At 46.0% G+C, this 26,835-nt stretch overlaps 1 protein-coding gene across 5 annotated transcripts in view; it reads left to right on the top strand.

The window, feature by feature from the left end:
- The window catches only part of LOC127582866 (protein AF-10-like), a 194,933-nt gene that overhangs the window by 102,816 nt on the left and 65,282 nt on the right, over window positions 1-26,835 (top strand). For all 5 annotated transcript variants that reach the window (XR_007958177.1, XM_052038465.1, XM_052038466.1 and 2 more), the window contains 2 exons: window positions 8,029-8,302; window positions 19,403-19,978. Coding sequence is in view for 4 of the 5 variants with exons in the window: in XM_052038465.1 (XP_051894425.1) it covers window positions 8,029-8,302; window positions 19,403-19,978 (850 nt within the window). In the remaining variant the exon portion in view is untranslated. The remainder of the gene's footprint in view (window positions 1-8,028; window positions 8,303-19,402; window positions 19,979-26,835) is intronic.

The raw sequence follows: 26,835 nt of genomic DNA on the forward strand, positions 1-26,835 counted from the left end.
GAGTTTTTCAGAGTAGCCTGTGTGATAATCTGGCCTGCTCTCCCACTTATGCCCCAGTGGGTGAATACTCCAGGTGAGGTGGGACTGAACCAAGCATTTCAGTTGCTGGTTTATGATGGTTGAGCTGGAGATCAGGGGGGAGACTTGTGGAAGTTAGGCTGATGGATGATCCGGCAGAGTGTTTAAGGGTAGGTGCAGGGAAAATATTTCCATGTGGAGGATTTTAAAGAGAAAGGAATGTTTGGAATGTTGATAAGGAAGATTGGGAGATGGCTCATGTGGAGTATAAATAACTTTGTGCACCTAATTATTGTGCTGTACTTTCTCACTTAATGACACTTAATGTTAGTAAAGAGGTCCAGGGTATTGTGGATTTATTCATTTCAAATCTGTGAATCCTGCCCACTCAATAGATGAGCCAGAGGCATAGCTACAATCATGTCATGGTAATGCTCTGGATTTTTGGACATCAAGGAAATAGAAGGTTAGTACAATAAAGTAACAATGGGGTAAAAGAACAGTCACAACATTGTTGAGAAGCAAAGCAGGCATGAGGTCTGAGTGGTCTACAGCTTCTGTTTTGTTCTTACATGTTAGTTGTCCGAGCTTTACCAAGAATGTGCGATCAGACAGTTTATCCTCACAGCCCCAGCCTGAAAGGGTTAAGGAAATAACTTTCCAAAGGAGAATTGGGTAAATAACCAGGAGAAAAATTTGCAGAGCTCTGGAGAAAGAATAATAGTTAACGGGACAAATTTGAGAGAGATCTAGGTGTTCTAGTGCATAATTCACAAAAGACTAGTATGTAGGTACTGCAAGTACAGATCTTCCCCTGCTTACAAACACCTGATTTATGTAGAGTCCATACAGGCGAATGAGCATTTGGAAGACCAGCTGGATGGATTTGCTGACTGCTGTGGGGCTGCAGGCATCTTCTGCTGGGTGGAGAATCGGTTCGTGGCAGCATTTTTGACTTGCGAACTGTTTGGGTTACGAACTGTTCACAGGAATGAAACCCTATCATAACCTGGAGAGGTCCTGTAACTACGGAACTAACAAAGTGAAGTTTATTGTCATATGCCCAAGTACATGTGTGCACAGGTGCAATGAAAATCTTATCTGCAGCAGCATCTCAGGCACATAGCATCAGATATGCAGCATTTACATAAATTATGCACAATTTTTACAAGATAAAAACACAATTAGGACAAAAAAAAAGTCCATTTCAGTGCAAAGTGATCAGAGTGTTGCTAAACTGTATTGATTAGAGCTTTGCTGGTTGGTTCAAGAACCGAATGGTTGCTGTTCTTGAACCTGGTGGTGTGGGACTTCAGGCTTTAACAGAATGTCGACACAAGAGACGGCAGATGCTGGAATCTGGAGCAACAAACAATCTGCTGGAGGAACTCAGCGGGTCGAGCAGCATCTGTGAGGGGAAAGAAATTGTTGACATTTCAGGTCAAAGCCCTGCATCAGGTTTTCGACCCGAAACGTCGACAACTTCTTTCCTCCCACAGATGCTGCTCGACCCGTTGAGTTCCTCCAGCAGATTGTTTGCTGCTTTAACAAAATGTCTATTGTTTATTGCCTGGGGAATTGAGTATAGAAGTACAGTGGTTATGCTTCAGTTATATGGGGCATATGATGACACCACATCTGGAGAACTGTGTACATAAGTGGTCTTCTTATTTAAGGAAGGATATAAGTGTTTTGGAAGCAGCTCAGAGAGTTTGCTGGATCAATACATGGAACGGACATGCTATCTCATGGGAAAAAGTTGGGCAGGAATTCAGAAGAGGGACTTGACTGAAATGTCTCAGATCATGTGGGGTCTTGACAGCGTGGATCTGGAGAAGATGTTTCCTCTTCATCATAGAGTCATAAGAGTTATACAGCACGGAAACAGGCCCTTCAGCCCATCTCGTCCGTACTGACCAAGGTGTCCACCTGAGCTAGTCCCATTTGCCCGCGATTGGCCATATCCCTCTAAACCTTTCCTACCCATTGTACTCACCCAAATGTCTTTTAAGTGTTGTTATTGTACCTGCCTGAACCACTTCCTCTGGCAGCTCGTTCCATATACCCACCACCCTCTGTGTGAAGAACTTGCCGCTCAGGTCCTTTTTAAATCTTTCAACCTTCAACCTATGTTTTTAGTTCCCTTCCTCTGGGGAAAAAAAGACAATGTGCATTCACCCTATCTATGCCCCTCATGATTTTATATACCTCTATAAGATCACCCCTTGGTGTCCTATGTTCCAAGGAATAAAGTCCTAGCCTGCCCAACCTCTCCTGATGACTCAGGCCCTCGATTCCTGGCAACAAAGTGCTCCTGGGATAATCGAGAACTGGGGGTTACTATTGAGAAACAAGCGGTCAGCCATTCAAAGCAGAGCTAAGGCAAAATAAATTTCTCTCAGAAGGTCGTGTCTTTGGAACTCTCCTCCTGAAAGGACGGTGGAAGAGAGTGAATATTTTTAAGGCAAAGGTAGGTAGATTATTGATATGCAAAGGGGCAAAAGGTTATTGTGGGTAGGTGGGAATGTGGGCTTGAGGTTACAGTCAGATCAGTCATGATTTTATTAAATGGGGAGCAGACAAGGGGCTGAATGGCCTACTTCAGCTCCTCATTCATATGCATGTTTTCAGAGACTCAGCACAGGTGAAAAGGGCTAACAGAATCCATACTATATGTTGACTACAATTTTTGTACTTATACACTTCTAAGGATCTGCGGATAAGATAAGATTAAGATTTCTAAATTAGTCACACGTACATCGAAACACACAGTGAAAGGCATCTTTGCATAGAGTGTTCTGGGGGCAGCCCGCAAATGTCACCACACTTCCGGCACCAACATAGCATGCCCACAACTTCCTAACCCATACGCCTTTGGAATGTGGGAGGAAACCGGAGCACCCGGAGGAAACCCACGCCGACACTGGGAAAACGTACAAGCTCCTTACGGACAGCGGCCGGAATTGAACCCAGGTCGCTGGTGCTGTAATAGCGTTACGCTAACCGCTACACTACCGTGCCTGCTAAGGATCATTGCTAAGGCCAGGATTTATTGCCCATTCCTAAATACTCTTGAACCAAAGTAGTTTTCTGGGCTATTTCTGAGGGCAAGTAAGAGTTGTTGGTATGTCTGGAGTCAAAACTGGCAAGGGTGCCAAATTTCCTCCCAGATGAACTTTAGCGAACGGATGGGATTTTACCGACAGTCCACTAGCCTTGTGTTCTTATGTCAGCACAGTGTGTGAAAATGGAGCTAGGAGCGATCAGCCAAGATCTTGAAGAATAACAGTGCAGACACAAAGGACCAGATGGCCTCCTCCTGCTCCTAACACTTATATACTTATCATTGCTAATGATGTTATTTTTATTTTGAGATTATTAACTGAATTCAAATTCGACAGCTGCCGTGGTGGGATTTGCATTCAGGTCTCTGGATCATTGGTGCGGGTCTCTGGCTCGCAGTCTGGTGTATAAAGTCATGGAGTACTACAGCGCTGAAACAGGCCCTTCAGCCCATCTAGTCCATGCCAACCTGATCTGCCTAGTCCCATCTACCAGCACCCGGACCATATCCCTCCAAACCCCTCCCATCCATGTACCTATCCAAACCTCTTTTAAATGTTACAAATGAACCTGCATCCACCACTTCCGCTGGCAGCTCGTTCCACACTCGCACCACCCTCTGAGTGAAGAAGTTCCCCCTCAGGTTCCCCTTACATATTTCATCTTTCACCCTAAACCTATGACCTCTAGTTCTAGTCTCACCCAACCTTAGGGGAAAAAAGCCTGTATGCATTCACCCTATGTATATCGCTCATAATTTTGTATACCTCCATAACATCTCCCCTCATTCTCCTGCACTCCAGGGAATAAAGTCCTAACCTATTCAACCTTTCCCTGTAGCTCAGATCCTCAAGTCCCAGAAACATCCGTGTAAATTTTCTCTGCACTCTTTCAAGCTTATTGATATCTTTCCTGTAGGTAGGTGACCAGAACTGCACACAATACTCCAAATTCGGCCTCACAATGTCTTGTACAACTTCAACATAACATCCCAACTCCTGTACTCAATGCCCTGATTTATGAAGGCCAAAGTGTCAAAAGCTCTCTTATCGACCCTGTCTACCTGCGATGCCACTTTCAAGGAATTATGGATCTATATTCTGAGGTTCCTTTTTTCTACTGCACACCTCAAAGCCCTAGCATTCACTGAGTCAGGCTTACCCTGGTTTGTCCTCCCAAAGTGCAACACCTCACACTTGTCTGCATATATGAAGGATATATCAGCCTTGGAGGAAATATAGTATAGATGGGATGGACAGCAAACAATCTTCTGCAGGGTTTCGACCCGAATCATCGACAATTCCTCTACCCCCCCACAGATGCTGCTCGACCCACTGAGATCTTCCAGCAGATTGTTTGTGGCTCCAGATCCCAGCGTCTGCAGTCTCTTGTGTCTCTTCTTAAATACATTCATGTTCCCTGGAATTTGGGCAGTTATTCAGCCAAGGTGGAGGCAGATTCAGTTAGGGTTTTGAGAAGAGAAATGGCTAAGTATTCGAAAGAAAGAAATTTGCAGAACTGTGGGGAGAGAGCAGGGGAGTTGAATTAGGATTGATCTTACATTGAAGTAGGATGGAGTTGTAGAGTAATACAGCATGGAAACAGGCCCTTCAGCCCAACTCCTCCATGCTGGCCAAGGTGCACACCCAAGCTAATCTCATTTGCCTGCATTTGGCCCTTATCACTCTAAATCTTTCCTATCCATATACTTATCCAAATGTCTTTTAAGGTTGGAGGTGTTGTGGATAGTTTGGAGGGCTGTCAGAGGTTACAGCGGGACATAGATAGGATACAAAGCTGGGCTGAGAAGTGGCAGATGGAGTTCAACCCAGATAAGTGTGAAGTGGTTCATTTTGGTAGGTCAAATATGATGGCAGAGTATAGTATTAATGGTAAGACTCTTGGCAGTGTGGAGGATCAGAGGGATCTTGGGATCTGAGTTCATAGGACGCTCAAAGCAGCTGCACAAGGTTGACTTTGTGGTTCAGAAGTGTCACGAACCAGCAACAAAAGAAACACACTGAGCATAATTCAGTGTTAAAAACTATTTTATTAATCACTACTTATGATAATACGTAAAATAAAAGTAAAAATGTTAGTATGTTAGAATTCAAAAATGTTAAACCTTGAACGTTAACCCCAAAACTAAACTCGTCGTGTGTGTGTGTGACAAAGTCCAAAACTCCCAGTTCCGGAATGGTTCTTAAAGTTCAGTTCCGCAAGCCATAAGGTGAAACATGAGCAAGGGCTTCTTCAACAACCACCGTTGTCTGAAGATAAGATGTAGATGTAGAAAAACATAGAGAGAGTACATACGAAATCCAAATGTTCCACGATGGAACCCAAACGACACTTCAGTGTTTACTCGGTAGTGACTTCCTCACCCCGAAATGCATCCGAATCGTGGTCGTCCACACACAAATACCTGTTTCCTTCTACAGGTCAGCAACAAAGTGAACTCCACCGGATTACTTCCAACTTCCATACATGGGTTTCAGTGGCAAACACAGTTATTGTTTCTCATCCATCGATAGAGAAAACTAGCAGGCTGGTGTCTCTCTCCCTTCTCTCTCTCTCTCCTTCGTCTTCTTCTTCTGCTGACTTCTACAACGTCATTACATCCTTTATCTTCTATTGACGTAAGCACGCCCCACACACACATACACACACACTCTCTACCTTAAAGGGACTTTCACTGAGTCCGTAACAGAAGGCATATGGTTTATTGTCCTTCATCAATCATGGAATTGAATTTAGGAGCCAAGAGGTAATGTTGCAGCTATATAGGACCCTGTTCAGACCCCACTTGGCGTACTGTGCTCAGTTCTGGTCACCTCACTACAGGAAGGATGTGGAAGCCATAGAAAGGGTGCACAGGAGATTTATAAAGAGGCTGCCTGGAATGCGGAGCATGCCTTATGAAAGCAGGTTGAGGGAACTCGGCCTTTTCTTCTTGAAGCAACAGAGGATGAGCGGGGACCTGATAGAGGTGTATAAGATGATGAGAGGCATTGATCGTGTAGATAATCAGAGGCTTTATCCCAGGGCTGAAATGGTTGCCACAAGAGGACATAGGTTTAAGGTGCTGGGGAGTAGATATAGGAGAGATGTCAGGGGTAAGTTTTTTACTCAGAGAGTGGTGAGTGCCTGGAATGGGCTGCCGGCAACGGTGGTGGAGGCGGATGCGATAGGGTCTTTTAAGAGACTTTTGGATAGGTACATGGAGCTGAGAAAGATAGAGAGCTATGAGTAAGCCTAGTAATTTCTAAGGTAGGGATATGTTCGGCACAGCTTTGTGGGCTGAAGGACCTGAATTGTGCTGTAGGTTTTCTATGTTCTATGTTCTAAGTGTCATTGATGGACTGAATGACCTGTTTCGATGCTATAACCTTCCCTTGCTTCTATGATGTCTTGAAGATATTAGGGAAAGCTATTCAGGGAGTTAGGGAATCTGGGACAGGTGGACGTGGTCTAAAATTTAAAGCCAGGCCCTTAAGTGGCGAGGAAATGTTTCCACAAGTAGAGGGAGGACGAAGCTTGGAACATTTTTCTCGAATGGCAATCGATGCTGGACTAGTTGTTCCCCTTAAATCTGAGACTGATAGATTTTGCTTAAGCAAAGGGTGAATAGAAAAGTCAGGGACGTGGGGTTAATTCACAGATGAGCCCTAACTTCATCGAATGGAAGAGTAAGGTTAAAGGACTGAATGTTCCCTCCTTGTCCTGTGAACTTCCTGTCGTATCCTTGTGCACACATCATAGTGTTCTCCTGCAACACCCCTCTCATCAACTACTGTCATAAATTTCTATCCTGTTCAATAACTGGGAGGAAATATGCCACCCTTGTCAGTTTTGACTCCAGACACCCCAACTAGGTTGACTCTTACTTGCCCTCCATAATGGCCCAGCAAAGTACTTCAATTCAAGGGCAATTAGGGATGGGCAATAAATGCTGGTCTTACCAATGATTTCCAGATCCTTAAAAGTGAGCAAGCACAGAAATTCCAGTCAACAACTGATTGATGAGGGATACTTGCATTCTTTTGTTGTACATCAAAAATTGCTCATTGATGAAAGTATCTACAGGAGGTGCTGCCTCAAGAAGGCAACATCTCTCATCAAAGATCCCCACCATCAGGGCCATGCCATCTTCTCGCAGCTACCGTAGGGCAGGAGGTATAGAAGCCTGATGTCCCACACCACTCCCACTGTGATAAGACTATTGAACAGTTCCCTTATACGATGAGATGGACTCTGATCTCACAATCTACCTTGTTGAGACCTTGCACTTTATTGTCTACCTGCACTGCACTTCCTCTGTAGCTGTGACACTTTACTCTGTACTGTTATTGTTTTTACCTGTACTACCTCAATGCACTCTATACTAACTCAATGTAACTGCACTGTGTAATGAATTGACCTGTATGATCAGTATGCAAGACAAGTTTTTCACTGTACCTCGGTACACGTGACAATAATAAACCAATACCAATACCAATACACCAGGTTCAAGAACAGCTACTTCCCTTCAACCATTCGGTTCCTGAACCAACCTGCACAACCCTAATCGCTACCTCAGTATAGCAACAGTATGATCATCTTGACCACTTTGCACTACAACGGACTTTAAGTTTTTGTTCCAATTGTGTTCTTTCTTGTAAAAATTGTGTATAATTTATATGTAATTAGTTTTTCATGTGAATGTTGTGTCTCTAAATGCTGTGTGCCTGTGATGCTGCTGCAAGTAAGTTTTTCGTTACACCTGTGCACACATGGACTTGTGCAGATGACAATAAGCTTTGCGCACATACATGCCCCATTTCAGCATCCCAGTTCTTTCTCTGCCATGCCTTTCCATTTTAAGTTGTTTCTTTAAATGTAATATAAACTAACGGAGAGTTTGCTGTGTTCATCATATTTTCCCATCTTGTATCTGATATCTGCCAGACTTGCACAAGTGCCAGCAGCAGCAGCAGCCGTAACTACAAGTCGGGCACCACGAGAAGTTTGGATGAAGCCACACCCACCTTTGCCAGCAAACACTTCCAGAGACCGTCCGCGCCACTCGTGAGCGGGAAGGAGACGGCAGAGGTGGCCAGGTCAGAGGTCAAAGGGAAGAAGGCTCCCAGCCATGCCTCCGGTCAGCGGGGACGAAAGCCGGGCGGAGCCAAAAGCACAGCGAGCGTTGCCACGGTTTCCTCGCCCAGCCTGTTTCAGCAAGGTACCGTCCACAGTTGGCCCAAGGCAAAATGCCGCAGATGTTGGAAATCTGAAAGGAAACAGGAAATGTTGGAAATACTCAGCAGGTCAGGCAGCATCTGTGGAGGGAGAAATAAAAAATGGATGCAATAACTCCAAACTTGCTGGGGGCACCAAATCCCAAGAACAAATTTTTAATTAAAACTATGCAACAACAGAAAATTGGCCTTTAGAGCATGTGACAGTGGCTTCGCCAGTAGAGCTGCTGCCTCACAGCTCCAGTGACCCACGGTCAGTCCTCTGGTGTTGTCTGTGTGGAGTTTGCACGTTCTCCCTGTGACCGGGTGAGTTTCCCCTGGGTGCTCCAATTTGCTTCCAAAAGATGTGCAGCTTGGTAGATGAATTACATAAAACATTAATGTTTTTAAAATTTTTTTTAAATTTAATTTTAATTTAATTAATTTTTAAACAAAAAAATTATGCTGGAGGAACTCAGCAGGCCAGGCAGCATCCGTGGAGAAAAGCAGGTGGTCAACATTTCCGGTCAGGGCCCTTCTTCAGGACTGAAGATAGGAAAAGGGGAAGCCCAATATATAAGACGGAAAAGTAGAGCAGTGATAGGTGAACAAAAGAGCAGAGGCGGGGTGGGCACAAGGTAGATGAATTAGCCGCTGTAAATTGCCCCTAGTGAGTGGTAGAATCTGGGGGTAGATAATGGGAATGTGGGGAGAATAAATGGTTTGGGGTAGGATTAGTGTAAATGGATGCTTGCTGGTCAGCACGGACTTGATGGGCCAAAGGTCCTGATTTTGTGCTCTGCCTCTCTATGACTCTGCTTGGTGTGTGTAATGCTTGCTGGTTTTCCGGTGATTCGACTCACAAATGGGAAAAGTTAGAAGTGAAATAAGTTGCAGAGAAAAGAGGGGAGGGGAGGGGCAGAGAGAGTGCAGGAGAAGGTCAGTGATGGGTGGGGGAGAGAGCAAAAGACGCAAGTGGTGGAAGTTGTGGGGTTAAAGTGGGCGGTAAAGGTTAATGAATAACAAAAGGCGTGTGAAGAGGAGGTGTAAGTAGGAGCTGAGTAAAATCTGAAGTTTCCAGGAGAAGAAAGAAACTGATGCAAGTGGTTGGTTAGAACACACCTAAGAGTATTGTGTGCAGTTCCAGTCACCACGCTACAGGAGGATATGGTTTAAGCTGGAGACGGTACAGGAAAGATTCGCAAGGATGTTGCCTGGACTGGAGGACTTGAGTTATTGAGGTTGGATAGCCTGGGACTGTTTTCTCTAAAGCGATGGAGACCAAGGGGTTACCTTACAGAGGGTAACAAAATAGATAGGGTAGATTGTCACAGGCATAGGTTTAAGGTGAGAGGGGGAAAGAGTTAAAGGGTATCTAAGGAGCAAGTGGTGGGTGCACGGAGCAAGTGGCCAGAGGAGGTGGTAAAGGCAGCTACAATTACAACAGTTGAAAGATATTAGGACAGGTACATGGATTAGAGGGATATGGGCCAAATGCAGGCAATTGGCATTAGTGTAACTGGGCAGCTTGGTCAGCATGGACCAAAGGGCCTATTTCTATGCAGTATAAATATGAATCTGTGGTGGAAATGTGAAGAACAAGGCTGGGATATCATCGGAAACTGCTGAACTGAATGTGCAGTCTGGATGGCTGCAACGCGCCACGTCGACAGCTGAGCCTCTGTTCCTTGATGTTCCCTAAGGCTTATGATGAACTCTGTTGGAGCAGTGTGGGAAACTGAAGTCAGAGAGGTCAGGATGCGAGGGGGCTACAGATTTAAAGTGACAGGCAGCTCACAGTTAACCTTGCAGACTGAATGTCTGTCTGCAGTCGGACCATTTGGGCTGTTGATGGGAGATGAGGAGGGGGCTCGAGAGGCAAAGTGGTGTGGGGGCATGACATCTGGAAGTTACGAGGGAGAGTTTTCACATCAGGCATCCGGCAAGCATGACACACACTGAGCAAAGCCAACTGTTGTAATGGAGACACAAGAAATTCTGCAGATGCTGGAATCTGGAGGCCCTTTGCCTCTTCTACCTATCACCTCTCAGCTTATTACATCTTCCCCCCTTCCCCACCCACTACCTTCCCCCTCTCACCTGGACCCCCCATCACCTGAACTCACCTATCCCCTGCCTGCGTGTAACTCTTCCTCCTCCCCCCACCTGCTTATTCTGGCTTCTGCCCTCTTCCTTTCCAGTCCTGATGAAGGATCTCGGCTCGAGACATCGACTGTTTATTTCCCTCCATGGATGCTGCCTGACCTGCTGAGTTCCTCCAGCACTTTTTGCGTATTGCAACTGTTGTAATGGCCAACTTCCTGTGCACATTGAGTTTTATTTAAAAAATTGCTCTTGGGATTTCGGTGTCACCAGCAAGGTTGGAGTTATTGATTCCATTTCTGGTCGCCACACTTTAGGAAGGATGGGAGTGTCCTGGAAAGGGTGGAGAGGTGATGGTTCTAGAGGTGAGGGATTTCAGCTCCAAGGTTGGAATGGACAAGCTGGTGTTGTTTGCACTGAAGCAAGGCAGATGGAGAGGAGATCTGACGGAGGCATATGAGATCCTAATGGGTTTAGAGAAGGTGAATAGTGTAAAACAGATAGCAGGTAGTTCAAGTACTGGGGAAGACACAGATTTAAAATATGGGGCAGATGACGTAAGTGATATTTTTTTAACACAAGGTAATTATGATCAGAAATTCAATGTCTGCAGTGATGGTGGAAACAGAGTCAATCATTGCCTTCAAGAGAAAGTTAGCTATGAACCTGAGTGAGAATAATTAGCAGGGCTATTAGGAAAGAGCAGGGGACTGGGACTGACAAGGTTCTGGACCGAGGGTTAGCACACACTCAAAGGGATGAATAGCCTTCTGTGCCACAATATTTCTCTGATTTTATTCCCGTTCCCAGGCTTGTCAGTATGGCGTTTTTATTGGTAAACATCTTTAAATGCCAGTTTCATTCCACACTCACAGATTAATGAAAACATATTTCCATTGTTAGTTCCCGGAATCAGTTTATCGACAGTCAGTCCCTTCCAGTTCCAAATTACAGCAACTGTCATTAAACAAGTAAATAGTCACAGTGAATCCTCCTGAAAATGAGTGAGATCAGGATCCCATTCCAGATCTGTGACATTAACAGGCATGTGATCAACAGCCACCTCAACCCTTCCTTCCCCAGTAACAGAAGCAATATCTTTTAAAGTGGCAAACATTCCAAGGAATTTTACAGGACCGTGCAAAATAGCAATAGCGCTCAGCAATATAAGGAGGTGTAAGGGCAGATGAACAAAAGGTCGGTCAAAGTAATAGTTCCAAGAAGTACCTTAAAGGATGGGGGGAGGTTGTGAGAGGGGTAAAAACAGATAATCCTGGAAGACCCAGCAGTTTAGGCAGCATCTGTGGAAATAGAAACAGAGATAATGTTGCAGAACATTTTGGTCCCTTTGGGGCTCAATACTGAAGTCAACAGTTTCCGATCTGGCCTGTTCTGCTCTAAGGTTATCCCTCTGTAATGTTGACTCAGTTTTCCTCTCTCCATGGGGACTGCCTGACCTGCTGAGTGTTTCCTGCACTCTATTTTAGGCTTCACGTTTTACCAATAGCTCTGCCCTACATTTCACGGCTTTTAATACATTCCTTTGTTTTCTCTTCCTCTAAATAACCTTATTAATTTAGACACTTCCGTAAACATCAGGGTGAACCCAACAGCCCTGATCTCACCCCTGTCGGAGCTGTTTCCTTTGTCCTATCCATCCTTCCCCCACCAACTCTGCAACCTAAAATTAATTTGTTTAGTCACGTTCCCATTCTGATGAAGAGCCTCTGACCTGAAACGTTAACTCTGTTTCTCTGTTCACAGATGCTGCCTGACCCACTGAGTATTTCCAACATTTTCTGGTTTTATTTCAGATTTGCTACATCTGCGGTTTTTTTGAATCCCATATCTTAGGAGCTTGGCTGTTGAAAGCAGAGCCATTAATGGTGAGCGACCAAATTCAGAGAGGACAGAATTAAAGTAGCACAAGTATCTCAGAAAGTTACACGGCTGGGGACAATTGGAACAATAGAGGAGTTCAAGACAGTGGAGGTGATTAAAGAACAGGGTGAGAACAAAAGTCGAGGTGTTGCTTAAGGAGGAAGCAGTGTGGCGAGCTAGCACAGGGGATGATGGGTGAACAAGATTTGGTGCAAATGAGGACACGAAATGTTATACATGCAAACCCCTGCGTGTATACAAACACAAAATGTTGCAGATGCTGGAAATCTGAACCACGAACACAGAAAATGGTGTGCTTTCTTCAGTGGTTAGGCAGCATCGACACAAAGAGAAAGAGTGGTACTGCTTCAGGTCGCTGACCTGTCATCAGAACTGTGTGCAGTCATCTACGTGTACACTCACCCACGCCGTCTGAAACTGAAGATCGAGCAGCAGCCACCCTGCTGAGGAAAACCACACAGAAGCTTGACAGGAAGCTCGAAAAAAATTGTACAAGAATATCTTCAAACCTTGCACAACTTTAACTTGGTAGTGCGGTTGTCAGCTGTAGACCAGCTGGCAGCACTTGCATCTGAGTTGGATGGTCGTGGGTTTGAGTCCCACTCTAGAGACGTGAGCACAGGAGTCCTGGTCAGCAGTACCGTGCGCTGCTGAGGAAGCAATACAATCACCAACCGTTAGATGAACTACTAAAATGAGAACCAATCTGTTCTCTCAGGTGGAACTGAATGATCCACGGACAGTGTTTTAAAGAGGAGCAGAGGAGTTCTCTATGATGTCCTGACCAATATTTATACCCCACTCAACATCTTTAAAAGACATCATCTCATGATTACCATGTAATTTGTGGGTGTTTGATCTGTACTAATTTGCTGCACCTCACCCATTGTCTGCTGAGTGCACCGGAAGATCTGGAGAATGGAAGTTGCTATAGGAATGCAAGAATTCCTTTTCGTTTCTTTTATAAAGACAGGAAAGTGTCTGACAGAAGTGGGAAACGTTAGAGGTAAAGGCCTGCATCCAGGCGCAGTGGCACGGCCTATAGAGCTGCTCCCTCACAGCTCCAGTGACCCAGCTTCGATCCTGAGCTCCAGTGCTGTCTGTGTAGAATTTGTACGATCACCCTCCCACATTGCAAAGACAGGCGGGTTGGCAGGTTAAGTGGCCACTGTAAATTGCCGTTAGTTCATAGATGAGTGTAGTATGTTGGTGGGGGGGGGGAAGTTGATGGAAATGAGGGAGGAATAAAATGGGATCAGTGTAAATGGGTGCTCGCTGGTCGTCGTGGACTCAGTGGGCCTGTTGCCGTGCTCCATAACTCTATGGCTTACCTCTCCGTCCTGGTAAGTGGAATTACGGTTGTTATTTGACCATTTTCTAAAGAGCAAGTTCCCGTGAATTGATATTGGTATTGGTATTGGTTTATTATTGTCACTTGTACCGAGGTACAGTGAAAAACTTGTCTTGCAAACCGATCTTACAGGTCAATTCATTACATAGTGCAGTTACATTGAGTTAGTACAGAGTGCATTGAGGTAGTACAGGTAAAAACAATAACAGTGCAGAGTAAAGTGTCACAGCGACAGAGAAAGTGCAGTAAGGTGCAAGATCACAACAAGGTAGATCGTAAGGTCGTAGTCCATCTCATCGTATAAGGAAACCATTCAGTAGTCTTATCACAGTGGGGTAGAAGCTGTCCTTAAGCCTGGTGGTATGTGCCCTCAGGCACCTGTATCTTCTACCTGATGGAAGAGAAGAAAAGAGAGAATGTCCCAGGTGGGTGGGGTCTTTGATTATACTGGCTGCTTCACCAAGGCAGCGAGAGGTAAAGACAGAGTCCAAGGAGGGGAGGCTGGAGTGAGGTTAGAATATGAGAGCAGGAGGGGGTCATGCTCCGCCTTTCCGTCAGAGCAAGGTTAAATACCAGGGTTGGGGAACCCAGAACCAGAGGGCACATGTTTAAGGTGAGAGGGGAGAGATTTAATAGGAACCTGAGGGGCAACTTCATCAAGAAGATGGTCTGTATATGGAGTGAGCTGCCAGAGGAAGTGGTTGAGGCAGGTATATCAACAACTAAAAAGCACTTGGACAGGTACATGGATAGGAAAGCTTAAGAGGGATATAAGCCAAACGCAGCCAAATGGGACTAACTTAGATGGGCATCATGTCGGTATGGACTGGTTGGGCCGAAGGGCCTGTTTCTCTGCTATATGACTCTGTGACTCTAAGATTGATTCATTCCTCAGCTCCATTTCTTTGGCTTGGATTCCTACACTTGATACAGTTAACAAAACTCCGAAAAGTGCAGATGTTGGAAGTCTGTGAAATAGAAACAAAAGATGCTGGAAACACTCAGCAGGTCAGGCAGCAGCTGCGGAAGGAGAAACAGAGTTAACGTTTCAAGTCAGTGGCTCCTCATCAAAGCTTGATGAACTGACCTGAGTTTTCAAAGATCCCTTTGACCTTCAGTGCAGGGAGAGAGAAGTGCAGGGCCACAGTTTCCTGGTCAGGTAGTTCAGACCCTGGATCAGAGTCTCAGGATAAAGTGTCGGCCACCAAAGACGGAGATGAGGAATTTATCTCCTTGAGGGTTGTAAATTTTGAAATTCTTCATTCCAAAGAGTTAATGGAGGTTGAATCATTGAATAGATTTGGCTAACTGGCCACTTTAAATTGCTCCTGCTGTGTAGGTGAGTTGGTGAAATCGTAGGTGGAGTGGTTTGGGGGGTGGTTGGGGGAATGTGGGGAGTAAAGAAATTGGGATGAGGGTAGGTGGGTGCGTGATGGGCAGCGCAGACTCAGTGGGCTGGAAGGTCTGTCTTCGGGCTGTCTGACTGAATCTGTGACCTTCAAGGCTGATGAAGACTTCAGGGCGAAGGGGAAATCAAGGTCATGTAGGAAAGTGAAGCTGGGTCACAGCAGCCAATGGAGCAGCCAAACAATCCTGAAGGGCCATATGGCCTACTCTAGCACTTGTTCTTCCTGCTCTGCAACCGTTCATTCCTGAACAGACTGGTACTAATTTTAAGATCAAGATTGTTATTTATTCCTCCGTTCCCCCCTTCCCATTCAGTGAAAATTGTTTCCCTTTATCAAGGAGGCTTTGGAGAGGGTGCAGGAGAGGTTCCCCAGGATGCTGCCTGGATTAGAGGGCAGGTACTGTAAGGAAAGGTTGGAGGAACTAGGGATGTTTTTTCTGTAGTGGCAGAGGCTGAGGGGAGACCTGATAGAAGCTTATAAAAATTATGAGAGGCCTAAGAGTAGACAGTCGGTATCTTTTTCCCAGGGTCGAAATGTCTGATACTAGAGGGCATGCATTTAAGGTGAGGGGGGAAGATTCAAAGGAGATGAGTGGGGCAAAATTTTTACACAGAGAGCGGTGGGTGCCTGGAATGGGCTGCCAGGGATGGTGGTGGAGGCAGATACGATAGAAGCATTTAAGAGGCTCTTAGATAGGCACATGGATGTGCAGGGAATGGAGGGATATGGACATTGCACAGGCAGAAGGGATTAGCTGAATTAATTTAGCACAACATTGTGAGCCAAAGGGCCTGTTCCTGTGCTGTACTGTTGTACTAGAGAAGCAAAGGACTGCAGATGCTGGAATCTAGATGAAAAACACGATGATGCTGGAGGAACTCAGCAGGCCAGGCAGCATCCGTGGAGAAAAGCAGTCCTGAAGAAGGGTCCTGACCCAAAACTTTGACCGCCTGCTTTTCTCCACGGATGCTGCCTGGCCTGCCGAGTTCCTCCAGCATCACCGTGTTTTTCACCTGTCCTGTTCTATGTTCTATGAGGAGATCGAACGTTCCAACTGTCTGAAAGGGTTGTACATGCAATATCCTACACCCCCCCTCCCCCGTCCCTGTGTTGCTGTGACCATACTTTAAAGAGTATGTCATTGGCATTAGAGCGCTGTGTGACTTCCTGAGGTTAGGAGAGGTTGTACATGTTGTTGCAGATCTTTTCGTGACTGAGTTGATGCCTTTGAAGAAACATTTCAATCATTAGCTTCTGCAAAATCAAGACACTACTGCCTGCTCTCGGTCTCTTGGCTAAATGAGGAATCCTGTCCCACGTATCCAGGCAGTCTTCCCCCAGCAGTTTCAACACATGGGAAAAGCAAGTAACAGGCGCATAGAGGAGTGTTCCGTCAGTGTTAACGGGCACGTTTATTGAGAGAAATTATATTAACATTAATAGCACCATTTAAAATGATTGATTGCTCTTAAAAAGCTGGAGGTGTCACTTTGAATAGCTGGGTCTAGATAATTGCAAGTAATGAGGTGCTAAAGTGATCTACTTACACAAACAGTTTGAGATTAGCATGTGTTTAAAAGTGGGAATGGGACATTAATAAGCTGTTTTAATGGTCCCACTGTGAGTGAAACACAAATTGTACACTCCAAAGAAAAATGGTCATTGATTTTTGAGGTTTGTGCTCATGCAGTCTCTTTCACATCCCAAATGGCTTTGTAGATTTGAAGTGTCGTCACTGGTGGAATATGGGAAACACAGCTGCAGCCAGTTTGTGCACAGCAAGTTCCCGCAGTCAATGATGTGATTACCAGCAAAAAAAACATACCGCTGGAAGATCTCAGCAGGTCAGGCAGCATCTGTGGAGAGCAAAGGGATAGTCAATGTTTTGGGTTGAGACCCTGTATCAGGACTGAGAGAGAAGAGGAAAGATTGCCAGGATACAGAAGTACAAGAGAAACAAAGGACTGCAGATGCTGGAATCTAGATGAAAAACACGATGATGCTGGAGGAACTCACACGGTCAATGTTTCGGGTCAGGACCCTTCTTCAGAACTGCAGATAGGAAAAGGGGAAGCCCATTATATAGGAGGGAAAAGCAGAGCAGTGATAGGTAGACAGAAGAGGGGAGGTAGGGTGGGCACAAGTCGGTGATAGGTAGATGCAGGTAAGAGATAGTGACATGCAGGTGTGGGGGAGGAGGGGAGAGCAGATACACTGGGGGATGGGTCAAAGGTAAGGAGAGAAAGGGAAAAAAAGAGAGAGGCTTGGAAAGGGAAGGAGAGAAGAAGCATGGCGGGGGTGGGGTTGCTGTGGGGAAGGGGGGGTGGGGATTACTTAAAGTGGGAGAATTCAATGTTCATGCCGTTAGGCTGCAAGGTTCCAAGACGGAAAATGAGGTGCTGTTCCTCCAGTTTGCACTTAGACTTCTCCTGGCAGTGGTGGAGGCCGAGGACTGACATATCAGTGACAGAGTGGGAGGGGGAGTTGAAGTGACTGGCAATGGAGAGATGCAGGTCGCGGTTATGGACAGAGCATAGATGTTCTGTGAAACGGTCACCTAGTCTGCGTTTGGTCTCGCCAATGTAGAGGAGGCCACATTTGGAGCACTGAATGCAGTAGATGATATTAGGGGAGGTGTGGGTGAAGTACAAGGGAGGGTTGGGAACAGAGGCTGGTAGGTGATAGGTGGAACCAGATGAAGTGGGGGTGGAGGTGATGGGAAACATGAACAAAGGGAGGAGAAACCCAGAAGGGCAGGTGAGTGTGTGTGGGAGAAGAACTGGGAGTGTGGGTTACCTGAAATTGGAAAATTCAGTGTTATACTATTGGATTGTAAGCTATCCAGGTGGGATATGAGAAGCTGTTCGAAAAACACAATATATCTTATTCTGCTTGGGTAGCTTACAACCCAATGGTATGAACATTGAATTTTCCGATTTCAAGTAACCCAAACTCCCAGTTCTTGTCCCACACACATTCACCTGTCCACCACGGTTTCTTCCCCTTTTGTTCATCTTTCCCATCTCCTCCTGCCTCCCTGTCCCCCAGCTGGCTTCCCCCACCCCCTTCACCTGGTTCCACCTACCAGCCTCTGCCCCACCCCTTCCTCATACTACAGTATACTGGCAGTCCCTCCTGTTCCCTCTCACTTCTGATGCAGGGTCTTGACCCGAAACGTTGACGTACACCTCTTGCCTCCACAGATGCTGCTCGACCCAGCGTTCTGTTTTTTGTTCCAGGTTCCATCCATCTGCGGTCTCTTGTCTTGTGATTATGACCAGATAATCGGTTCCAGTGATGCAGAGTCATTTCCGCTGGTTCCGAGCCCTGGAACTCCCAAGCCAACAACACCAGCTTGCCAGTGACACCAATCTCCCAAAGAACTGAATGCACATAAAGAGTGAGGGATAAACATAGGTACCGGGGGGGGGTAACTCTCACCTCTTTTGATGTCGCACCATGTCCACCAGAGAGAATAAACTCGATTAAAGTCACACCTGAAAGACCTGTTCGTACATCGATTGTTCACCATGAATTGCCCCTACCGTACACATGAGTAGTGGAATCTGGGGGTAGTTGAGGGAACTGTTGAGGGGATCAGGTAAAATTAGTGTCAATGAATGCGTGATGTTTGCCATGGTGGGCTGAAGGGCCTGTTTCCATGCTCTGTGACTGTTGGCAGTGCTGCAACCCCTCAGTACCGCACTCTCTGCTGAGGTTTTTGTTTTTGGGTCTCTGGGCGGGGCTTGGACGTGTGACCTTCTGACTCAGAATGCAATCCACTGAGTCCTGACTGCAGGGTCTCGACCTGAAACATCAACCATCCCTTTGCCTCCACAGATGCTGCCTGACCCGCTGGGTTCCTCCAACGGTTTGTTTTGCTCCAGATCCCAGCACGTGGAGTCTCTTAAGATAAGATTTCTTTACTAGTTACATGTACATCGAAACACACAGTGAAATGCATCTTTTGCGTAGAGTGTTCTGGGGGCAGCCCGCAAGTGTCGCCACGCTTCCGGTGCCAACATAGCACGCCCACAACTTCCTAACCCGTACGTCTTTTGGAATGTGGGAGGAAACCAGAGCACCCGGAGGAAACCCACGCAGACACGGGGAGAACGTACAAACTCCTTACAGACAGCGGCCAGAATTGAACCCGAGTCGCTGGCGCTGTAAAGCGTTATGCTACCCGCTACACTACCATGCCTGCTCTCCGAAGATGCAGTCTGAGAGCAGCAGGTACCCAGCGAGCGAGAGTTGGGGGAAGGAGGGATGGTCAGTGGAGGGTTATGAGCTGTTTGCTGTACCCCAGCTTTAGTTGTGTGCTTGGTAATCTATTACAGGCAATCTCCTGAGCACCTCCAGCACTGGACTGCAGCCTTCCCAGGAGACCGGGGTATTTCCCAAGCCCGACCTGCGTGGGGAGGCTTATCCGGCTGCCCGGGATTCTTCACAGACTCCGGTGCCGTACGACGCGCCGAAATCGGACGTCTTCAGTGCCGAGGGATCCCTGTCGGGCTTCAGCTCGTTGATGCGCTTTGGCCCCACTCCCACGGCCCAGAAGAAGGCCTCGGAGAGCTCACCGGGGGAGTTCCGGCCTTCTGGCGGAATGGGCGGCCCTTCCACTGGGGCTCCCGGCTACAAGCGGCCTCAGCCGGTGGCTGGGCTGGAGGAGGAGGAGACGGTGAAGGAGAAGAAGCACAAGGGCAGCAAGAAGAGCCGGCACGGACGGGGGAGGCCAAAGGGCAGCAAAAACGATAGCAGCACCAGCCTGGCCATCCCCATCTCCCTCATAACGTCGTCGGCAACCGATCCCACTGGATGCATCACCAGCCCTGCCTTGCCAAAGTTAACGCCGTCCACCAGCCTGAGTGGTTCCATTCCAAGCCTGTCATTGGAACCTTCACTTCTGGGTTCAGGTATGGAATCGCAACTCTTTCGCGCTATCCCATGTCTGTCTTAAGTCTTTCCTTTCTTCAAATTGGCTCCCCAAGTGGCTCAGTGGGTAAATGCGGCAGCAAACATCCGAGTGACCGGACCCTGTACTGAATCAGACATTGAGTGCAGCAGAGAGAACCCTCATTGCAGTTGCTTCCCCTGTCCCAGGACTAGAGGATGGACAAGTCAGTGGGGGTTCCTTGCTGCTCACCATTGTCCCAATCCCCTTGCATTCACACACATGGGACAAGCTGAAACTCTGCAAGTTTAATAGCCTGGCACCATTCTTTGGCCATGCACATTGTACAGCTCTTGTGTACGTTACTGTGTAAAGTTCAGCTCCTGTTCGTTGTATATCGACACCTTCGGGGTTTTTTTTAATGTGTGAAATACCAGCCTGACCAAGTAGGTGAGATGTATTGGACTATGAGTATGCAGTTCACGTCTGGGACCATGTCTGCTGGTACTGAAAGTCTCTACCAGCAAGGGTCCTCTATGTCGAATGACAGGCGGTCCCTCCCTATTTCTCAGTCTAAGGCACAAAACCATTGAACACTTCTGGCTATTTGGCATTCTCACTCAAAGGTCCTTGGGGGAGCTGTGGGCCGGTAAACCATAGGGGTGGGAGGTAAAAATCTGAGGTTGGGATAGAGGGGTTTACACCAAGTGATGAGGGAGTGGGGTGGAGTGAAAGGTGGGAAGGGGCCAAAGAGGTCAGAAGACTTAGGAACATCCATGTTGTTAAGTAGTATTTACGAAACAGAATATGCCAGTCAGCTGGATGCCCATCTAGCATTGGTATGACTCAGGACCCCAATTGCCTGATACCAAACTTGAGTACCTGAATTCCAGTGTTGATTTCCTGCCACTGTCACACCTCAGCCTGGGTCAGAAGGTTGTGCTTTCCTGTCTGGTGGGAGTGGGTGGGTTCAAGTCCCACCCCAGAGAGTTGAACCTTGAGTGAGGTTTCAGTGCAGCACTGAGGGAGTGCTACACCATCAGCGATGCCACCTTTCAGATGATACATTAAAGCAAAGCTACTGTCTGCATTCTCTAAGGGGATCTATTTCAAAGGGGAAAATGTAGAGTTATCCCTGTACCCTGAAATATTTACTCCCCAGCCAGTCTTATCTTATCACAGTTGTTGGGATTTTGCTATGCACCACATTCTCATATTCCAGTGGTGACTGTGGGTCAGGTGAGGAAACTTGCTGTGGAAATACAAGGCTGCCTTCACCATCTTCCATTAAGTAAAAGGAAAGAGATGAAAAGTGTGGTGGGAGGGTAAATTAGGCCCCCACTCACTGCCGTAGAATGTAACCCAGTCAGTGAAGAGTTATACTTTGGAGGTTCCCAGGGTTTGCAGTGTTGTTCTGATTGTACAACTGCATGAGTAATGTGGCTGTTCATTCTTTAGCCAATTCTACTGGCAAGTGTGGGCAAGTTGATTCACAGTCTCACATTTGGTTTGGTCAGAGTGGAACAACGGAACATTTCTAAGAATGCTGAGTAATGGAGAGTGCGGTTCACATAATACCAAGTTTAAGGACAAAAATAGAGCATTAATGTCATACCATTAACCTAAATACGTGTTTGACGGTATTGAAATAGCTATGACATCAATAATAATTTGGATTTATATTGTCCCTTTAACACACTGAAACATCCCAGAAGAATCATGGAGCAAAATTGGACATTGAGCAACAAAAGAGGGCCTATGACCAAATGGTTGGGAAAAGGTTGGTTTGAAGAAGGAGAGAGGGGTGGAGAGGTGAAGAGAGGGAATTCCGGAGCGCTGAGGCTGAGACAGCTAAAAGAGGGTGAAGATTATAAAATCTTGGACAAGGCAGGAGAGGGAAAGAAAAACACAAAACTAGTGATCAGTTTATGCAGTGATTCTTGGATTGGTTTGAATTTTTATCTTCTCTCTGTCCAACTTTAAAGCTCTCCATTTTCTACAATTTTTGTAATTTATAGTAATTTTATGTTTTTGCTGCAAAACAACAAATTTCACGTCATCTTAGTCAGATCTAATAAATCTGATTTTGATTCTGATTCTGAATGAAGGCTGCAATGACCATTACTCCTCCGAGCATCCTGTCTTGCACCTCCTAAAACCTCAGGGGTCGGTGTTGGGTCGACTACTTTTCATGTTATATGTTAACAGTCTGGATGACGGAATTGAGGGCATTGTGGCCAAGTTTGCGGCTGATACAAAGATAGGTGGAGGGGCAGGTAGTGTTGAGGAAGCAGGGAGTCTGCAGAAGGACTTGGACAGGTTGAGAGAATGGGCAAAGAAGTGGCAGATGGAATACAGCGTAGGGAAGTGTACGGTCATGCACTTTGGTTGAAGGAATAAAGGTGTAGACTATTTTCTAAACAGGGAGAGAATTCAGAAATTGGAGGTGCAAAGGAACTTGGGAGTCCTCGTGCAGGATTCCCTAAAGGTTAACTTGCAGGTTGAGTCGGTAGTAAGGAAGGCAAGTGCAATGTCAGCATTTATTTCGAGAGGACTAGAATATAAAAGCAAGGATGTAATGCCGAGGCTTTATAAGGCATTGGTCAGACCACAGTTGGAGTATTGAGAGCAGTTTTGGGCCCCATATCCAAGGAAGGATGCGCTGGCATTGGAGACGGTCCAGAGGTGGTTTACAAGAATGATCCTGGGAATGAAAAGATTAACATATGAGGAGCGTTTGGTGGCTCTGGGCCTGTACTCGCTGGAGCTTAGAAGGATGAGGGGGGATCTCATTGAAACCCACCCAATATTGAAAGGCCTGGATAGAGTGGATGTGGAGAGGATGTTTCCAGTAGTGGGAGAGTCTAGGACCAGAGGGTACAGCCTCAGAATAAAAGGACGTCCCTTTAGAACAGAGATGAGGAGGAATTTCTTCAACCAGAGGTTGGTGAATCTGTGGAATTCATTGCCACATGTGGCTGTGGAGGCCAAGTCATTGGGTATATTTAAAACGGAGGTTGATAGGTTCTTGATTAGTAAGGGCATCAAAGGTTACAGGGAGAAGGCAGGAGAATGGGGTTGAGACGGAAAAATAAATCAGCCATGATTGAAAGGCAGAGCAGACTCAATGGGCCGAATGGCCTAATTCTGCTCCTATGTCTTGTGATCTTATGGTCTAAAACTGTGTTCCTGCTTCACGAACTGAAATAATCAAACCCAGACTTACTGAATCATCTTCCCACATCCACCCTGTAAAGCCCTCTAAGAATTTTATACATACAGTGGAGTATTGTGTGCAATTCCAGTCAGCACACTACAGAAAGGATGTGGAAGCTTTGGAGAGAGTACAGGAGAGTTTCACCAGGATGTTGCCTGGATTGGAGAGTATTAGCTGTAAGGAGAGGTTGGACGGGGTTGGATTGTTTTCTCAAGAGAGTTGGAAGCTGAGGGAGTGACCTAGTAGCAGTATATAAAGTTATGAGAGACATAGATAGGGGAGCTAGTCGGGGTCTCTTTCCCAGAGTGACAATGTCAAATACTAGAGGGTATAGGTTGAAGGTGAAAGGGGGAGAGTTTAACAGAGATTTACGAGCCAAGTTTTTTTGCCACAGAGAGTGGTAGGTGGCTGGAGTATGCTGCCGGGAGAGGTGGTGGAAGCAGATATGATAGCAACGCTTAAGAGGCATTTAGACAGACACGTGAACAGGCAGGGAATAGAAGGGTATGGACCATGTGCAGGCAGATGAGATTAGTGTAGGTTGGCATCATGGTCAGCACAGACATGATGGGCCAAAGGGTCTGTTCCTGTGCTGTACTGTTCTATGTATTGGTATTGGTTTATTATTGTCACTTGTACCAAGGTACAGTGAAAAACTTGTCTTGCATACCGATCGTACAGGTCAATTCATTGTTACATTGAGTTAGTACAGAGTGCATTGAGGTAGTACCGGTAAAAACAGTAACAGTACAGACTAAAGTATCACAGCTACAGAGGAATTGCAATACAGGTAGACAATAAGGTGCAAGGTCACACCAAGGTAGATCGTGAGGTCAGAGTCCATCTCATCGTATAAGGGAAACGTTCCAAGTTCAATGCTGGCATTCACTCTTCTAAAGTCTAGAGAGTATAGTGCCAGTCTGCTTGACATGCCCTTGTACGATAAACCTGCCATCTTAGCATCAGTTAAGTGAATCTTCACTACATTCCCTCTTGAGCAAGTATATCCTCTTTTAGGTAAGGAGACCAGAATTAGACACAATACTACAGGTGCAATCTCACCAAGACCCTTCAGAATTGTAGTGAGCCGTCCTTGCTCATGCACTGAAATCCTCACATATCAATTCTGACAAAGGGTCACAGACACAAGACGTTGACTGTTTACACTCAGTACAAGTGGATAACCTCACATCTTCTCCACATTGTACCCCAGGTGAAAGGAGTATATTTCAAAAGTGATACATGATAAAGAAACAGTTTGAGACTCTCTGACACTGAGACGCAGCTCGAGGTTCTTCACAGGGATGTAGTTTTAGGAAAGGTCATCACAACTTGGAGGAAGGAGTTCAGTGTGGAAAGCAGAGGAACTCTAGAGCATGTCAGTTTTCCACACTCACCAACACACAGAACCATTTCCTCTCTGATGTCCTTTTCTACGTTAATGCAATCCTTCGCCACCTTTTTTACTTCTATGTCATTTGTAATATTTTTCTGTTTCATTAATCATTTGAGGACTCATCATGACAGTCATCACTACAAACAGAAAACACTCTTACAGAGCAACATGGCGACTGGTTTCTCTAAGCAGTGATTGATTGCTTTGTACTTCTGTTAGAAGTATGAGTGGCAATTCAATGGGACACAGTTTGATCCAAAGAAGGAGGCATCTTTGTTGCTTGACCTTTAATTGAGGCCCACTGTGTTTAAGATACTGGTTCAAAGCCACCAGGCAAAGCTGAAGTAGAGTGACCCCCAACCCCCCACTGCACCCCCACCCCTCCTGCTGAGTATAAAGAGCCTGTTTTGCCCCATGGGGAGGTAGGGGAAGAGTATATGGTTACACCGAGGGCATTACTATAGCAACAGCTGAAAGACCAGTTCCATTTTATTAATAATAATAAATTGGAAGTTGGGTTAAAAATGAAAGAGGTTTTTATTTAATCCTTTTGGTTTCATTTGAAGCACAGAAGGAGGGGGTCCTGTGCAGCACTTGGAACACGTTGCATCTCTCTGCAGGTCACGCACCATCATTTGTAACCTTATACTGCCCAAAACTGCATCCCAGTTTTCAAACCTTTAGTTGCCCCCCCCCCCCCCCCGCCTCAAAAGTGTGTCGGGGAGAGAGTTCCAGAGTCTCTATCGTGTGAAGAAGTACTTCCCGACATCACCTGAACCATCTGCCTCTAATATTCAATGTGTCCCCCATTCTATATTCCCCCAGCTTATCTACCCTATCAACTTTTTTAATTGCCTCAAAACCTCAATGCTATTAACCATTCTTTAATTTCTGATACCCCTCTGGGATATTTGCACCCCTCCAAATCTGGACTTCTGACCACCTGAATTTAATCATTTCACCAATGGTCGCTGTGTCCTCAGCTACAATTCCTGAACTTCCTTCTTAAACCTGTCCATCTCTATCTCCCAAGGCCTTGGGCATCAGTGAACGCCATGTCCTTATCCTTTGCAAACGTCAGGGTGCACAAAGAACACATGCCATCCAGGACCAAGGCTGGATTCGGGGGACAGGGTGAGTCAGGAGTCAAGCTGTTCAGTGCTGTGTGTGGTGAGGGTCGGAGTGGAAATAGGGGGAAGGTTGGATTAGCTGTCAGAAGTGGTAGAGGGGGGATGTGATTATGATATTTAAAAGATACTTGGACAAGTATATGGATAGGAAAGGTTAATTGGTTCATTATTGTCAGATGAACCAGGGTACAGTGAAAAACTCGTGTTGCATACCATCCACACAGATCAATTCATTAGAACAGTGCATTTAGGTAGTACAAGGTAAAACAACAACAGAGTGCAGAATAAAGTGTTACGTTACAGAGAAAGTGCAGTGCAGGTAGACAGTAAGGTACAAAGTCGCAAAGAGGTAGATTGTGAGGTCAAGTGTGAGGTTTAGAGGGATGTGGGCCAAATGCAGGCAAGTGGGACTAGCTCAATTCGGCAACTTGGCTGGCATGGTTGGGCTGCAGGGCCTGTTTCCGTGCTGTATGACTCTATAACATCATGTTTGGGGTATGAGAGGTAGCATTGGTTGAGATAGCAGCTTATTGGGGGAATTGGGGTTGTTAGACGATCACGGAACCTTGGCCAGGGAAGAGATTGAGCTGCGGGAAGATTGGGTGAGATCACTTTGCAAACAGCTTTTTCCATCAATGACCAACAATGGTCATACCCATGACAGTGTGGGATATTTTCCCCTGCAATGCTCAACAAGATGCACTGTGCAAGGATCTCTCTTTGTTAAAAAAAATTACCCTGAATCCCTTAATATCTAAAAAATCGATCGATCGCCATCTTGATATACTCAGTGATTGTGTCCACAGCCTTCCTGGCAAGAGAATTTCAAACATTCACCACCCTCTGGGTGAAGAAATCCCAGTCCTGACTTATTTTGAGGCTCTAATCCCTGGTTCTAGAAACTCCTTGCAGAGGATACACCATCCACACACCTGCCTTGTCAAGTGCCATAAGGATTTAGTGCATTTCAATGAGATCATTTCATGTTCCGCTAAACTCAAAGGAATGCAAGCCCATTCTGTTTAATGTCTCTGCATACGACAAATCTCCCATGCTGACAATCAATATGGTAGACCATGGCTGCATTCCCTTTATCACAGGTATATCCTTCATTACATAGGGAGACCAGCTCTGCA

The sequence above is a fragment of the Pristis pectinata genome, chromosome 25 (assembly GCF_009764475.1).
Source record: "Pristis pectinata isolate sPriPec2 chromosome 25, sPriPec2.1.pri, whole genome shotgun sequence".
In the NCBI taxonomy this organism is placed as follows: Eukaryota; Metazoa; Chordata; class Chondrichthyes; order Rhinopristiformes; family Pristidae; genus Pristis; species Pristis pectinata.